This window comes from Dendrobates tinctorius, unplaced genomic scaffold (genome assembly GCF_039654945.1).
Source record: "Dendrobates tinctorius isolate UK_male_01 unplaced genomic scaffold, ASM3965494v1 ptg000070l, whole genome shotgun sequence".
Classification (NCBI taxonomy): domain Eukaryota; kingdom Metazoa; phylum Chordata; class Amphibia; order Anura; family Dendrobatidae; genus Dendrobates; species Dendrobates tinctorius.
This window is the reverse complement of record NW_027361738.1, coordinates 58,295,697-58,311,569: the sequence shown is the minus strand read 5'-3', so window position 1 is coordinate 58,311,569 and position 15,873 is coordinate 58,295,697. Positions and strand designations below refer to the sequence as shown.

At 48.1% G+C, this 15,873-nt stretch overlaps 1 protein-coding gene across 1 annotated transcript in view; it reads right to left on the bottom strand.

The window, feature by feature from the left end:
- The window catches only part of KIF5B (kinesin family member 5B), a 120,820-nt gene that overhangs the window by 24,958 nt on the left and 79,989 nt on the right, over positions 1–15,873 (bottom strand). Inside the window, exons 13-18 of the mRNA XM_073581688.1 lie at positions 15,037–15,105; positions 14,665–14,871; positions 11,454–11,597; positions 8,686–8,874; positions 7,873–7,990; positions 6,973–7,034 (exon numbers count right to left, since the gene is read on the bottom strand). Coding sequence (XP_073437789.1) covers positions 6,973–7,034; positions 7,873–7,990; positions 8,686–8,874; positions 11,454–11,597; positions 14,665–14,871; positions 15,037–15,105 — 789 coding nt within the window. The remainder of the gene's footprint in view (positions 1–6,972; positions 7,035–7,872; positions 7,991–8,685; positions 8,875–11,453; positions 11,598–14,664; positions 14,872–15,036; positions 15,106–15,873) is intronic.

Genomic DNA, 15,873 nt, shown 5'->3' with positions numbered 1-15,873 from the left:
CAGAAACACAAGACGCTGAGAAGGAATCAGACAAGACTTTTTCCTGTTGACGATCCACCCGAAATTGGAAAGGGTGTCTAGGACGATCGTCAAACTTAGGCGAGCCTGTTGAAAAGAGGAAGCTTTGATCAGAATATCGTCGAGGTACGGAAAAGGAACGAGACCTCTGATCCTCAACAAGGCCATCAGCGCAGCCATGATCCTCGTGAAGACTCTGGGTGCGGTGGCGAGACCGAAGGGCAGCGCGACGAACTGGTAATGTTCCTGGCGAATCGCAAACCGCAGGAACTTCTGATGTCCGGAGAATATGGGAACATGTAGATAGGCATCTTGGATGTCTATTGAACACATGAATTCCTGCTCCTCCATGGAAGCGATTACCGAACGAACCGACTCCATCCGGAAGTGGCGAAGGCGTACTCTCTTGTTGAGAAGCTTGAGATCCAAGATGGGTCGGACCGCCCCGCCTTTTTTCGGCACCACAAAAAGGTTTGAATAAAATCATGTGAACCGCTCCGAGGCGGGAACGGGCACAATCACCCCGGAACTGAGGAGAGAGGTGATGGCCGTAAAGAACCCCGGAATCAAGGCTGGATCCTTTGGAGGACGGGATTCGAAGAAACGATTCGGTGGAAGAGAAACAAACTATCTTGTATCCTGACGATACAACCTCCCTGACCCAAGCGTCCTCTACTGAGGCCAGCCAAACGTCCCTGAAGAAGAGAAGTCGACCTCCCAATCGGAAGGGACCCTCGGGAGTCTGACGATAGTCATGCAGATGTAGACCGTCCAGACCTGGATCTGGATGGTCTGCCCTGGGAAGAGTGGGATCGCCAGGAAGGAGTGGGTCTGAAGGAAACTTTCTTTCTATCTTGGCGCGCCTGTGGTCTTTGTTGGTTGGATGGGTTCTCCGCCGTATTGAAACGGCGGAAAGCCCGAAAGGGTCGAAACTGACGCCTTAGTGGAGGTCTGCGAGGCTTAGACTGAGGGAGAAGGGAACGCGTGCCTCCGGTGGCGTCCTTAATAATCTGGTCCAATTGGGATCCAAAGAGGCATACTCCCTGAAAAGGCAGATTAGTAAGAGACTTCTTAGAAGACAAGTCCGCCTGCCAGGCCTTGAGCCAAATTGTACGTCAGATTGCCACAACGTTGCTTGCCGCCTGAACGGCGCAGGATGCGCATCCAAAGAAGCAGAAAGCAGATAATCCCCCGCATGGGAAATCTGATTGGCGAGATCGGCCAATCGCTCTGGTTGTGCTTTATCTAGGATGCCCTGACGAAGATCCTCTGCCCAAGTCGTTATGGCTTTTGCTGCCCAAGACGAAGCAAAGCTTGGACATACTGCCGCTGACGCCGCTTCGAAGGCGGACTTAGCTAGGGATTCTATAATCCTATCATTAGAATCCTTTAGAGCCGCCACGCCTGAAAGCGGGAGAACCGTGTTATTAGAAAGTCTGGACACGGGTGGGTCCACCGAGGGAGAAGCAGCCCAGTTGTCCGTGAGCTCTTTAGCAAACGGGTACAGTACGCCGAGACGCTTTCCTCTTTGAAAGCGTCTGGTCGGATCTTGTCTTTCCCTGGTAAAAATCTTTCCAAACTCGGAATGGAAAGGAAATACCCTGGAGGGTGTTTCCGCCCGTCTGAACGAAACCTCCTGATCTGAGGATTTCGCAGGGGGGTCAGCAATCTCAAAGGTCTGGTGAATCGCTGCAATGAGGTTCTGCACCGTAACCTTCATGTTCGCATCCTGGTCCGAATCCAGCTCTAAAATCCCCTCAGAAGACCTGTCCGAGAACGCTTCACCTGACTCGGGAGAGGAGGCCCGGGAAGGAGGCTGCTGAGACGGACTATGCGGTGAGATGGGACGAGGGGAGGATTCCGGCTGGAGATCCTGCCTGGGTCTTTTGCGACTAACGCTGGCTGACTCAGAGACGGAATCTCTTGAGACCTGCTGGACCCTGTAGAGGTGTCCAGGGGCAACTTATCCAGAGCGGCTACCAGGGACTGAGACACCCTGGTGAGGTCTGCCACTGATTGAGAAAGAGATGAAGCCCAGCCAGGAATGGGGGTTCACTCTCACATGGGGCCATAGATGGCTCCTGCGCGGCGTCAGGCTGAATTGGATTGCTACAGTCCAGGCAGAGGGGAGTGGACTGACCTGAGGGAAGTTTGCGATTGCAAGAAGAGCACGCATAGTACTTGACTAGAGTGCAGGGGGGAGCCGTAGAGCGGGCACGATCAGATTTAGAGTTAGACATAGTGATAACTGAGGTAGTGCCGGAAGGTTGGGGCACAGAAGGCAGAGGAGGGTGTCAGTCTGCAGATGCAGCGCTACTCACAGTCCGGTGTCCCCAGAGACAATGCTATCCGGCTTGTCTGCAGGTCAGAGCGAAATCCGGCTGACGGGCCCAGAGAGCGATATCCGGCTGACAGAACTGCGTCCGGCTGACAGGCTGGGAAGATGGCGACCGCCTGAGAGGAATGGGAGAACGCGCTCTTCCAGGGGAAGAAGGAGGGCGGCGTTAACTGCCTGGCTGAAGGAGGCACCGCCCGCTGGCCAAGAATAGGCTGGGGTACAAGAAGGAGGCGGTGGGAGGGCCTGGGACGGGCGGGAGAGAAGCCCGCTTAGAAGAAAGGGGCGGGGGGCGTGGCCGCGACGCAGAAGAAAGCCCGAAATGAAGCCGGGGCCTAAATTAATAGCGGCGGCCGCCTGTCAGTGCCGGGCGGCGCGGAGGTCCCGCAGCGCTGCCGCGGCAACCGCTCTGCAGAGCGCCGTTGCCATCTGCTGGGCCCAGGACTGAAGGCGGGGGGGAAAACGCCAGGAAAGGCCCCTTCTGGTACCTCAATATCCCACGCTGTCTGTCTTCTGTAGTGTCCGCGTCTCATCCAGACCGACAGGCTCTGGTGGGCGAGTGGGTGGGAGACGGGGAGCGAGGACCATCTGGATCGTTGGCACGCACCCGTGCTAAGCTCTTGGTCCTGCCGTAGAGACCTATGAGGATACGGGGTGGCAGTACACGCCGTACTCAGTCTCTTTGTGGGAGTACAGCTGTGACTTCACACTGTATCCCTCCGGAACCTGAAAAGGAACGACACACAACGAGGTAGATATGGGTCTAATGAAAGACCCGTGTCCACCTCCTACTGACACTAAGCTAAACTGAGGAATTCCCTGCCGGTCGGTGGGGAGTACACTGCGGAGGAGGAGCTAACCTTTTTTGTGCATAGTGTCAGCCTCCTAGTGGCAGCAGCATACACCCATGGTCTCTGTGTCCCCCAATAAGGCGAACGAGAAATAGAGTTCATTTCTCTTCCACGGGATCGTTTCTTACAATCCCGTCCGCCGAGGGATCCGGCCTTGGTCCCGGGGTTCGGTTATCGCCTCTCTTCTCAGTTCCGGGGTGATTGTGCCCGTTCCCGAATCGGAACGCTTCACAGGGTTTTATTCAAACCTGTTTGTGGTGCCGAAAAAGGATGGGACAGTTCGACCCATCTTGGATCTCAAGTTACTCAACAAGAGAGTTCGCCTTCGCCACTTCTGGATGGAGTCAGTTCGCTCGGTAATTGCTTCCATGGAGGAGCAGGAATTCATGGGTTCCATAGACATCCAAGATGCCTATCTACATGTGCCCATATTTCCCGGACATCAGAAGTTCCTGCGGTTTGCGATTCTTCACGAACATTACCAGTTCGTCGCGCTTCCTTTTGGGCTCGCCACCGCTCCCAGAGTCTTCACGAAGATTATGGCGGCGTTGATGGCCTTGTTGAGGATCAGAGGTCTCGTTCTTTTTCCGTACCTCGACGATATCCTGATCAAGGCTCCCTCCTTTCAACAGGCCCGCCTAAGTGTGGCGATCGTTCTAGACACCCTGTCCAGTTTTGGGTGGATCGTCAACCGGAAAAAGTCCTGTCTGGTCCCTACTCAACGCCTTGTGTTTCTGGGCCTTCTGTTCGACACTCGTCGGTCAAGGGTATTTCTCCCACAAGACAAGATTCTTTCCCTGCAGCAGGGCGTGCGATCATTACAGATCACACGATTTCCATCCCTCAGGACAGCCATGAGGGTCCTGGGGAAGATGGTGGCGGCGATAGAGGCAGTTCCCTTTGCCCAATTTCACGCCAGGCCACTCCAGCAGGCCATTTTGTCCAGGTGGAACAGGTCGGCTCTGTCTCTGGATCGTCCGGTTCGCCTTTCCTGCCGGATCAGGCGGTCTCTCAACTGGTGGTTGACGCCTCCCCTCATTCTCTTGGGGCGGTCTTTTCTTCCCGTTCACTGGCAGATTGTCACTACGGACGCCAGCCTCATCGGCTGGGGTGCAGTGTTCCGCAATCACACTGTTCAGGGTCGATGGTCGATTCAGGAATCAGCTCTGCAGATCAATGTCCTAGAGATACAGGCGATCCATCTAGCTCTCGTCCACTGGGAAAGGCGCCTCAAGGGCCTGCCTGTCAGGATTCAGACAGACAATGCCACAGCGGTGGCGTATATCAACCGCCAAGGGGGGACACGGAGTGTCTCAGCCCTGGCGGAAGTGTCCAGAATTCTTCAATGGGCAGAGACCTTTGTTCCAACGATTTCCGCGGTTCACATTCCCGGCATGGACAACTGGGCCGCCGATTTCCTCAGCCGCGAGGGTCTCGCGGCACGGGAATGGTCCCTACATCCGGAGGTGTTTCATCTGCTCTGCCGTCGGTGGGGAACCCCGGATGTAGACCTCATGGCATCTCGCCTCAACAGGAAAGTCCCACAATTCATGTCCAGGTCTCGGGACCCTCTGGCAGTGGGCGCCGACGCTCTGGCCGTCCCTTGGTCACAGTTCGTGCTCCCCTACCTGTTCCCTCCTCTGCTTCTTCTTCCCAAGTTGTTGAAGAAAATCAAAGCAGAGGGGATTCCAGTCATCCTCATCGCCCCGAATTGGCCCAGGTGGTCTTGATTCGCAGACATTGTCAACCTTCCCGCGGACGCCCCCTGGAAGCTTCCCGACGGGCAGATCTGCTGTCTCAAGGCCCGATTTGCCACCCCAATTCTCGGTCGCTCAATTTAACGGCGTGGCTGTTGAGACCGAGGTTTTGAGACGGGCAGGATTCTCTGATCGGGTAATTAATACCATGATCCGCGCCAGAAAGCCGCCTTCTTCGAAGATCTATTACCGTACTTGGAAAGCCTATTTCTCCTGGTGTGAGGCCAATGACATCGCGCCCTTGGTTTTTTCGCTCCCTTCTATTATGGCGTTTCTTCAGGCAGGGCTGGATGCGGGGCTTGCTCTCAGTTCCTTGAAGGGTCAAGTTTCGGCACTGTCCATTTTATTTCAGAAAATGCTGGCCTCCCGGCCCCAGGTCAAAACCTTCCTCCAGGGTGTGGCTCACACGGTTCCTCCGTACCGAGCTCCCGTGGATACTTGGGATCTTAATTTGGTTCTTCAGGTTCTGCAGGGTCCTCCTTTTGAACCTCTCAGGGACGTTTCCCTTTCCCTCCTTTCTTGGAAAGTGGCCTTTCTGGTGGCCATTGCCTCCATCCGGCGCGTGTCGGAATTAGCGGCACTTTCTTGCCGCTCTTTTTTGGTCCTTCATCAGGACAAGGTAGTTCTGCGGCCTCCGCCCTCTTTTCTTCCGAAGGTGGTATCTTCGTTTCACCTCAATGAGGACATTGTTCTGCCATCCTTCTGCCCGAGCCCAGCTCACCCTCGGGAGCGGTCTTTGAACAAGCTGGACCTAGTCAGGGCATTGAGAGTCTATCTAGCCCGGACGAATTCCTTGCGGAAGTCAGACTCTGTTCATCACCCAGCCTCAAAGGCCACTATTGCGCGCTGGATCAGATCGGCAATTTTGGAGTCATACCGGGTCAAGCATCGAGTGGCCCCTCCAGGGATCAGAGCGCACTCTACCCGGGCGGTGGGTGCCTCCTGGGCGGTGCGCCACAGAGCTTCCGCGCTGCAGCTTTGCAAGGCTGCAACGTGGTCATCGGTTCACACCTTTGTGAAATTCTACAGGGTCCACACCTACGCTTCGGCGGACGCCAGCCTAGGTAGAAGGATTCTGCAGGCTGCGGTGGCGAGTCCACTGGCCTGATTGAAGTTTGTTTCCCACCCCAGGGACTGCTTTGGGCCGTCCCATGGTTTCTGTGTCCCCCAATAAGGCGAATGAGAAAACAGGATTTTTTGGGTTGCTTACCGTAAAATCTGTTTCTCGGAGCCTTCATTGGGGGACACAGCACCCTCCCATGTTCTACAACTCCTGTTCTTATGTTTGTCGGTTTGTTACAGTTGAGTTGTTTGTTCTGTTTTCAATCTATTCTGTTACTTCTCCTACTGCTTTCTCACTAACTGAGGAACTTCCTGCCGGTCGGTGGGGTGTACACTGCGGAGGAGGAGCTAACCTTTTTTTGTGCATAGTGTCAGCCTCCTAGTGGCAGCAGCATACACCCATGGTCTCTGTGTCCCCCAATGAAGGCTCCGAGAAACAGATTGTATGGTAAGCAACCCAAAAAATCCTGTTTTTACATCCAGTTTTCTTAAAGCCTTCTTGAAAATATCAGATCTGAGGCTCCTGGCTTTAGAAATGTAGGGTATACTAGTGTAAAAAAGATCATCAATTGCCTAGCCATTCCCAATAGGTCTAAGGCTGTAGACAGGTAGGAAAGCACATGCTCCCTCAAGAGATGTAAAAGGAGAAAACAGTCCAGGAACTGAGCATTCCTGATAGAAAAGAGCTGCTGAAGGCAAGGGATCCTGGAAGCACAAGGTCTCACATCCAATATGTATTAATGGGAGGAAAATAATCACAATAGAAAAGTTTGAAACTAGAAGCAGCCTGAAAATTGCTTATAACAGGGTCTAAAAAATTAAATGGAGATTAAAGACAGGAACTTAGTGCGATTTTACTAACTAAAGGAAACCGGGTAGCAAATGTAATAATCATTCCAAGCCTTTTATATAGCAATATAAATAACAGATATGTCTAATAATCACATACCTTAACTTCATTTGCAGTCTGCACTTTATTTAGGTGCTCCTTCTCCATTTCATGAACTTTTTCTACAATACAATAGATGACAAGGTATGAACGTAATTTTCAGCAAAACTTCATGAAGGAATTGGTAATCATTCACAGAAAAGGGAGATTATCATTGAATATGGACTGCCGCCAGTAGGAGCAGGCACAAGCCGAGGATATTCCATCAGAAGAGTAAGAACAGCAGTACAAATACACAGGCATCAAAGGAATAATTGGACGGACATCACATCGGACGTTGTCGTGGGACTTGCTGAAGTTCACAAGTCTTATAATTTTCTCGTATTGGTAAAATGAAGAATTATAAATATTTCCTCTGCTGCTCCCCTATGAAATAGACACTGCCCAGCATGGGAAACACAATCCTACCTAAGATAGGACATGGGATGGGAGAGCCTAAAGAGCATTGGAGGGGTGACATGAGCTGTGTAATATCCCATATACTCCAATAATGGTGATAATCATGTCTTCAGCCTCCCTTACATCATGAAAGCGGCAGGTAAAAACCCGTAGAATGGTTGCATGGCTGGGTCACAGACGTATTATAAAACAATCTTCCTCTATAATGATTAAACTGTGGACTACATTATAAATATACATATTACAGATTTTTTTATTTTTTTTTTTTTTAGAAGAGCTTTTTTTGCAATAAATCATGGTACTGAACAAGGAAAAATATTAATATAAAAAATATTGTGACGTCAGTACCAAGCAAAGATTTTTCTCTTATGACTCCCCCCTGCGGTCACTCCTCCCAATTTTCACAAAATACTTAGTAGGCTTTCTAGAATATCTGGTTTGTGTAGTCTGTAATAACTTTTAGAGAATGAGTATAAAGCACAAGACAGAAAGTCGCCCCACCCTGTGCCCGCAGTTTGACAAGCTCTTCGTTCAGAGAATCCACAGATTCCTCCATTTGTCTCCTCTTCTGCTCCAGGTTTTGGACATACTCTGTCAGGGACTTGATCTTTGCTTCATGCTTTAAAAGAGAAACAAAGAAGTTATTGAGTGAACCCGTTCCTTAGGATATGTGCACACATTGCAGATTTGCCTGCAGAATTTTTTGCATTTCTTGGCAGAATCCGCAGATCAAAATCCGCTTTTTTTTGCAAATTATGTGCGGATTGGCAGGCGTTTTTACCCCTGCGGATTTCTATAATGCAATGGGTGTAAGAACGCATGTGTATCTGCAAAAAGAATTGACATGCTGCTTAAAATAAATCGCTGCGGATTCCGTGCGGAATTTTCCACAGCATGTGTTCAGTAATTTATTTTCTCCATTGTTTTACATTGCACTGTAAATCACTTGCGGATCTGCGGAAAATCCGCCGCGGTTCCGCAGCAAATCTAACGTGTGCACATAACCTTAGGCAGGTCTCCCATTGATGAGCTGATGGCTGGGGGTCCAGCTGTGGATTTTATTTTTACAGGGGCACGTTTCTGCAGGCATAGTGTACAATGTCCCGCTCCCTCAGATCTATATGATTACTAAAGGGAACATGGACAGAATGTATAGTGATGGGACAACTCATCGCTGTTACGTTATAGCAAAAAGAAAACAACAGTACAGCTCTGCCCCAATACCATCTGTGGTAGCTCCACCATATAATACGACATGCCTTGGGGTTTCACATAGCACACTATTCCAGCTCCCACACATCCCACAGCATCTACCTGAGAGATACGAAGTTGGCAGGCAGCAAGTTCCTTCTCGTTCTCCTCCATTTTCTTGTTGCTCTCGCTCTGAGTGCCCTCCAGCTGTTTGCAGCGTTTCACCATGGTCTTCACTTCAGACTTCATCTTACTGATGTACAACCGAGCCACTGTGAACTCCTCATCGATCATGCCGCTCACCTCTGGTTGCTATTGGGAAAGAGGAGATCAATTATCTTAAATTGTGTCAAATGTCCAACTTCAAAAGAGAATTGTTTCATCATTCCAAGTTCTTGTGATTTTCATCTTCACAACAAGCATGATTAGGATCAAAGGAAAAAAAAAAAAAAAAAAAAAGTGGTGGGTTGCAGGGACATGTCTCATTTATGGAAAAAAAAATGCCAACAAGCCCATACATTGGCCCTCCATAGATGCCACTGCGCGTTTGTCACTTTTTATTTTTAATTGACAGAAATCAGTAATTTTACAGATAAAAAGACAACTTGTAGCTGTAACTCTGTAATCATGATACAGTCTGTCAGCCTCAATAGGGTGGTCACTTCATCTTTCTTCAGGCAGGCTTGACTTTTCAAGCCAGTGACATTGCTGCACTGCTGGTCAGGACTGTGCACTCTGCCACACTGCTTACAGATGCAGCTAGGCCTTCACAGCGTAGGAGAAGCGCAGGGGCACTAAACCTGGCTACAGCCAGCATCAGGGATGCACCCACAAGCTCTAAATCAGATTATGCAGGCACCTCCATGTCTAGAGAGTTGGTCGGTAACCTGGACAACAAGCAAACTATAGAATTAAGAATTCTTGAGATTAAATCTTTTTTTTTCCCCAAGTATTAAATTGCAAAGTTTCTCATTTTTAAAAGCACTTTGCAATGTTACGTATTTATGAAGATGAAACATTTCTTCACACTTTGTCGCTAATCCAAGTTCCCCAACAGAAGTTAGATTAGTAGCACCTATTCAAGGCTGAAATAAGAAAAACACTGGAGTGGTGCCTTAAAAAGGCTCGTCCAGGCTCTCTCTAGATCAATCTGACATGGAGTATGGAACATACTGAAATGACGTACAGAAGCAACCACCTGTTGGCCAGATGGTATTGTGAACGGGTCCTACACTGACTAATGGGACTAGTAAATAGCAAGCACAGGGCAGCAGGTGGCTGCCTATTGGTATGTACGGCCTATGTACAGCCCTTTGGCCACTGGCCTCTACATGCCCCATGTCATCACTGACTGGGAGAGAAAGAACCATCAACAGAGAGGTTAAATATCGTATATACCCGCGTATAAGCTGAGATTTTCAGCCCATTTTTTAAGGCTGAAAGTCCCCTCTCTCGGCTTATACGCGAGTCATATACCGGGGGTCGGTGGGGGTGTCAGATCATACTTACCCGCTACTGGCACGTCTCTGCAGCCCCCCCGCTTCTCCCACAGTCTCAGGCTCCTTCCTTCAGCGGTCACGTGGTACCGCTCATTATTAAAGTCATGAATATGTGCATATTCATGACTTTAATGAGCGGTACCACGTGATCGCTGAAGGAAGAAATAGCTGCCGGAGACCGTGGGAGAACCGAGGCTGCAGAGACCGCACCAGGAGGGGGTAAGTATATGCGATATTCACCTGTCCCCATTCCACCTCTGCGCGCCGCTGTCTTCTGCGTCCTCTGATGTTCAGGTCAGAGGGCGCAAAGACGTAGTTAGTACGCGCCGCACCCTCTGCCTTAACAGTCACTGACAGAGGACCCAGAAGACAGAGCTGCGTGCAGCGGTGGAACGGGGACAGGTGAATATCTCATTTGCTGGGGCCCTGAGCCAGTGGTGACACCGGCACCAGTCTCCCATAGCGCGTCAGTGTCTTCGCCTGCTCAGGACACCGGCACCTGGCCCCCAGTGACAAGAGGTGAGTGTCTTTTTTTTTTTTTTTTTTTTTTAAATTATTTGCAGCAGCATATGGGGCCTATTCTATGGAGCATCTTATGGGGCAGCATATGGAGCATCATATGGGGGGCATAATCTATGGAGCACCATATGGGGCATAATCTACGGAACATCTTATGGGGCCATAACCTTTATGGAGCAGCATATGGGGCATATTCTATGGAGCATCTTGTGGGGCTATTATTAACCTTTGTGCAGCATTATATGAGGTGTATTTTGTATTGAGCATCTTATGAGACAGCATATGGGGCCTATTCTAAGGAGCATCTTATGGGGCATAATCTATGGCGCATCTTATGGGGCCATAACCTTTATGGTGCAGCATATGGGGCATCTTATGGGGCCATTATTAACCTTTGCGCAGCATTATATGGGGTGTATTTTGTATGGAGCATCTTATGGGGCCATCATGAACTTTGTGAAGCATTACAAGGGGCTCCTGATTCAATATGGATATTCAAAAACATTTAACCTACTGATGTCTCAATTTTATTTTTTAAATTTACCAGTAGCTGCTGCATTTTCCACCCTAGGCTTATACTAGAGTCATTTTTGTGGCGAAATTGTGTGTGTGGGGGAGGGGGTCGGCTTATACAGGGGTATATACGGTAACACCCCTAGGTGACACACCAAGAACCCCAATGGGAATGATCAAAATGCTAGAAGTCACAACAGCTGCAGACTATCTGGGTAAGTAGATCACAGACATTTCCAGTACAAGCGCATTAGACAAGAGTGGATGCATTACCACAATGTGCACAGAGGAACTAAGGCTGCATTATTAATGGCAAATATATTGATAAAGAACAAGCTATGCACCAAGTTGATGAATCACCTTGGAGTCATTGTTTCCTACTGCTATGCCAATCTCAGCAAGATCCTTCAGCAAGGAGGTCATCATCTCTGTAGCTCTCTTCTTCTGATGGTTCGTCATCTCTTTCAGTTTTTGGAGCTCAGAGTCTAAACTAGACAAAATTACCTAAAAAAGAAAAGAAAGGAATAGCATCACCAAACAATGCAATTGTGGTCTCAAAATTCACTAGATGACACAGACAAGAATCAGAGCTATTAACGTTAAGTATAATGTTAACTAACCCTTTCACTGCCAACTGAATATATATTCTATCTAATATATAAAGCTCAAGTGTGTGTGTGTGTGTGTGTGTGTGTGTGTGTGTGTGTGTGTGTGTATGTGCATGTATGTATGTATGTATGTATGTATGTATGTATGTATGTATGTATGTATATATGTATGTGATTGGCATCCGCATCGTCGCAGATACAGCCACAAAATTTGGCACAGTCACGCGTCTGGACCCCGAGAGCGTCCTAGGCTATGTTGTGAGGCAAAATTTTAACCCCGCGTGTTCCAATTCACCAAACAATTTTGCCCCTATCTACATAATGGGGAAAGTGTGTTTATCAATCCCCACCCCTCATTATGATGTCATAATGGTTGCCATGGCGACGCTAATGTCATCATAGGTTGCAAGCCCCGCCGCTCATTATAATGTCGTAATGGTTGACTATGGGATGGAGGATGTGTGATGGGTATATGGGCACTGGACTATGGGATGGAGGATATGTATGACGGGTATATGGGCACGGGACTATGGGATGGAGGATGTGTGATGGGTATATGGGCACTGGACTATGGGATTGAGGATATGTATGACGGGTATATGGCCACGGGACTATGGGATGGCGGTTATGTATGATGGGTATATGGGCACTCGACTATGGGATGGCGAATATGTATGATGGGTATATGGGCACGGGACTATGGGATGGAGGATGTGTGATGGGTATATGGGCACTGGACTATGGGATTGAGGATATGTATGATGGGTATATGGGCACGGGACTATGGGATGGAGGATGTGTGATGGGTATATGGGCACTGGACTATGGGATTGAGGATATGTATGATGGGTATATGGCCACGGGACTATGGGATGGCGGTTATGTATGATGGGTATATGGGCACTCGACTATGGGATAGCGAATATGTATGATGGGTATATGGGCACGGGACTATGGGATGGAGGATAATTATAATTTGCTATAACTAACCACAGTTAGTTACTATGCCCGGGCAGCGCTGGGCTCTTCAGCTAGTCTAATATATAAAGCTCAAGTGTGTGTATGTGTGTGTGAGCGTGAGTGTATGTCCGGGATTGGCATCCGCACCGTCGCAGCTACAGCCACACAATTTGGCACAGTCACACGTCTGGACCCCGAGAGCGTCCTAGGCTATGTTGTGAGGCGAAATTTTAACCCTGCGCGTTCCAATTCACCAAACAATTTTGCCCCTATCTACATAATGGGGAAAAAGTGTGTGTATCAAGCCATGCCCCTCATTATGATGTCATAATGGTTGCCATGGTGACGCTGATGTCATCATAGGTTGCAAGCCCCGCCGCTCACTATGTCGTCATAATGGCTGACTATGGGATGGAGGATATGTGATGGGTATATGGGCACTGGACTATAGGATGGAGGATATGTATGACGGGTATATGAGCACAGGACTATGGGATGGCAGATATGTATGACGGGTATATGAGCACAGGACTATGGGATGGAGGATGTATGATGGGTATATGGGCACGGGACTATGGGATGGAGGATATGTATGATGGGTATATGGGCATGGGACTATGAGATGAAGGATGTGTGATGGGTATATGGGCTCTCGACTATGGGATGGCGAATATGTATGATGGGTATATGAGCACGGGCCTATGGGTTGGTGGATATGTATGATGGGTATATGGGCACGGGACTATGGGATGGAGGATAATTATAATTTGCTATAACTAACCACGGTTAGTTACTATGCACGGGCAGCGCCGGGCTCTTCAGCTAGTTAAATTATAAAAAGCCAAAATTATAACAGACTTTTTCAGGGCTACAGTTCTTGTGTTAGGGTTGGGAAGTAGCAGAAGAAGTTTTATTTGGTTTTGAGGCTCTATAAAAAACAAAAAAATAAACAACTTAAAAAGAGAGAACCTGTCAGCAGGATTTAGCATTATGAAGTAAAGCCATGGCCATAAAGGCACTGTGATGCCAATTAATCTGATACTTGCTGTGAAGGAATCCGCTCAGTGGTTGTGGAGTAATCATCCTCTAAAGTTTTGATTAAAGACGTTTACTGTGCATCGAGGCGGTCTGGGGGACAGAATCTTCTGCTTCTCTGCCCCTCTACCAGCCTCCTCTGTTTCTTTTATAGGTCACTGATATTTCACAGGCCTGCCTCTTTTTTTTTTTTTTTAAAAAAGTCTGCGCCACCGACATCATTGAAGTCTTCGATAAAACAATAAAATGGCACCGGAGGCGGAGCATCAGCAAATTGATCTGCGAATGCATCACCGCCATTTTATTGAACACCAGGCGTAGAACCACACTGCGCACGCACTGCCCACTACAAAGATGGCGACGATGGAGCACAATTTCAAAAGGAGACCGGTCACTAAATTATCAGTGACCTGTAAAAGAAAGTCCTACCACTATAAAAACTTGATCTTGATACACCCCAAGTCATGGTGGTCTGAATATGGATTCTACTGTGGATTTGGCAATTTGCATTGCAAAAGGTGAAATTTACTGAATCCATCAAAATATCCGTACAGTTTCCATACAGCGCATTACATACCCACTGTACACTGTTGCGCATTTCAGCTGGAAAATTGGGACAATTTTGCCACCTACACACAAGCTAGGAGTCAGAGCGCGTGACCGCTGGCTCCAAGATCTAAGCGCTCTGAAGAGACTATTTTTGATAGTCATTGACGATGACTCTTGGAAAGAATACATTGTGGATTGGGTGGTGCATTTTCACTGTGGAAAATACAGTGACTTCATACCAAACATTCTTTCCTTTACATATTACAAATCGCTAGTGTTGCTTAACAATAAGCAAACAACAAAGTACCTCATTGATACACCAAATCAACTTAAAATTAGTTTTCTAATCTGGACCCACTATTTAAAGATCCCCAGGACTTTTCTAAGACTTATGGTACAGCCCACCCTCCATGCCTCACCGATTTCTGACTCAGCTCATCGCTCAGAATCTCATACTCCTTAGCTTTGTCCTCCACTTCCTGCGACTTCTGATCATAATTGACAGCCAGTTCCTCCAAAGCTTGGAGCACTTCTTTCACTTCTTCTTTGGACGCATCATTTTCAGCCTGCAGACGGTTTAACTCCGCTTGCATATTGTCCTGGTCCCGTCTTGTGGAAGCCAAAAGCTGTGGAAAAACATATAGCAATTGCAGAAAGCCGAAAGCCATCAGGTGGTTGCTCAAAACTAGAACTGCAGACTAACAATTCCATTATTAACTACCCACAAACTGAAATACATGAAGCATTGCAGTATTAAAGCAATGGATAGAAGTAGTCTAAATGTAGCTCACTTCTTCTTGATCCAACATTTGCTGCTTTAGTTTCTCCACCAGCTGACTCTGCTGATTGATCTCTTCATCCTGATAAAACAGCACAAATCAATCTACATTATACAAATATGACAGGCGTCTCCCCATCATTCCCGATATGAACCCATTAGCGACCAATCCTGTTTGATAGATAATGACCAAGTAATTATTTACCCCTGCCTTCAAGTTGCATTTATTACCATCACCATTTTGGGTCGCAAAATAATTGAACATTTATTTTAGCAGAAATGTAACAAAGAAAAAAAAAAAAGGAAGATTGTTGCTTACATTTTCCGTTCATTAAAAACACTACGTATACATTCTTCCCCCCCCTTTCATTTTTAGATAAATCAGTACAAGTTTTATGGGAGGAAGTTTTACAGGCAAACTATTAGACCACCCCTCTAGTATGGTCTAGCAGGCAGAGCAAAAGCAGATCTGGGAGCCACTGGAGGAGTCTTTACTTCCATGGAAACCCATCGGCACTTCAAAATCAAATCGCAGGAGGGCGACGGGTAGATTGAAGGAGTCCCCTTTGTAAAACACCTTAGGGTATGTGCACACGGTGCGGATTCTGCTGTGGATCCAGAGCGTTTCTGCACCTGCGGGTCCGCAGCAGATTTAGGTGCGTTGTACAGTAACATTGTTTTCAATGGTAGACTGAAAACGCTGTGCACATGCTGCGGATTTTTCCACGCGGTTTTGCTGCGGTTTACAATCCACAGAATGTTAATTCTTTTGTGCAGAAACGCTGCGGTTTTACACCATCCATTATGAGGTGTGAAACCGCAGGCAAATCCGCAGATAGGATTTCTGTGC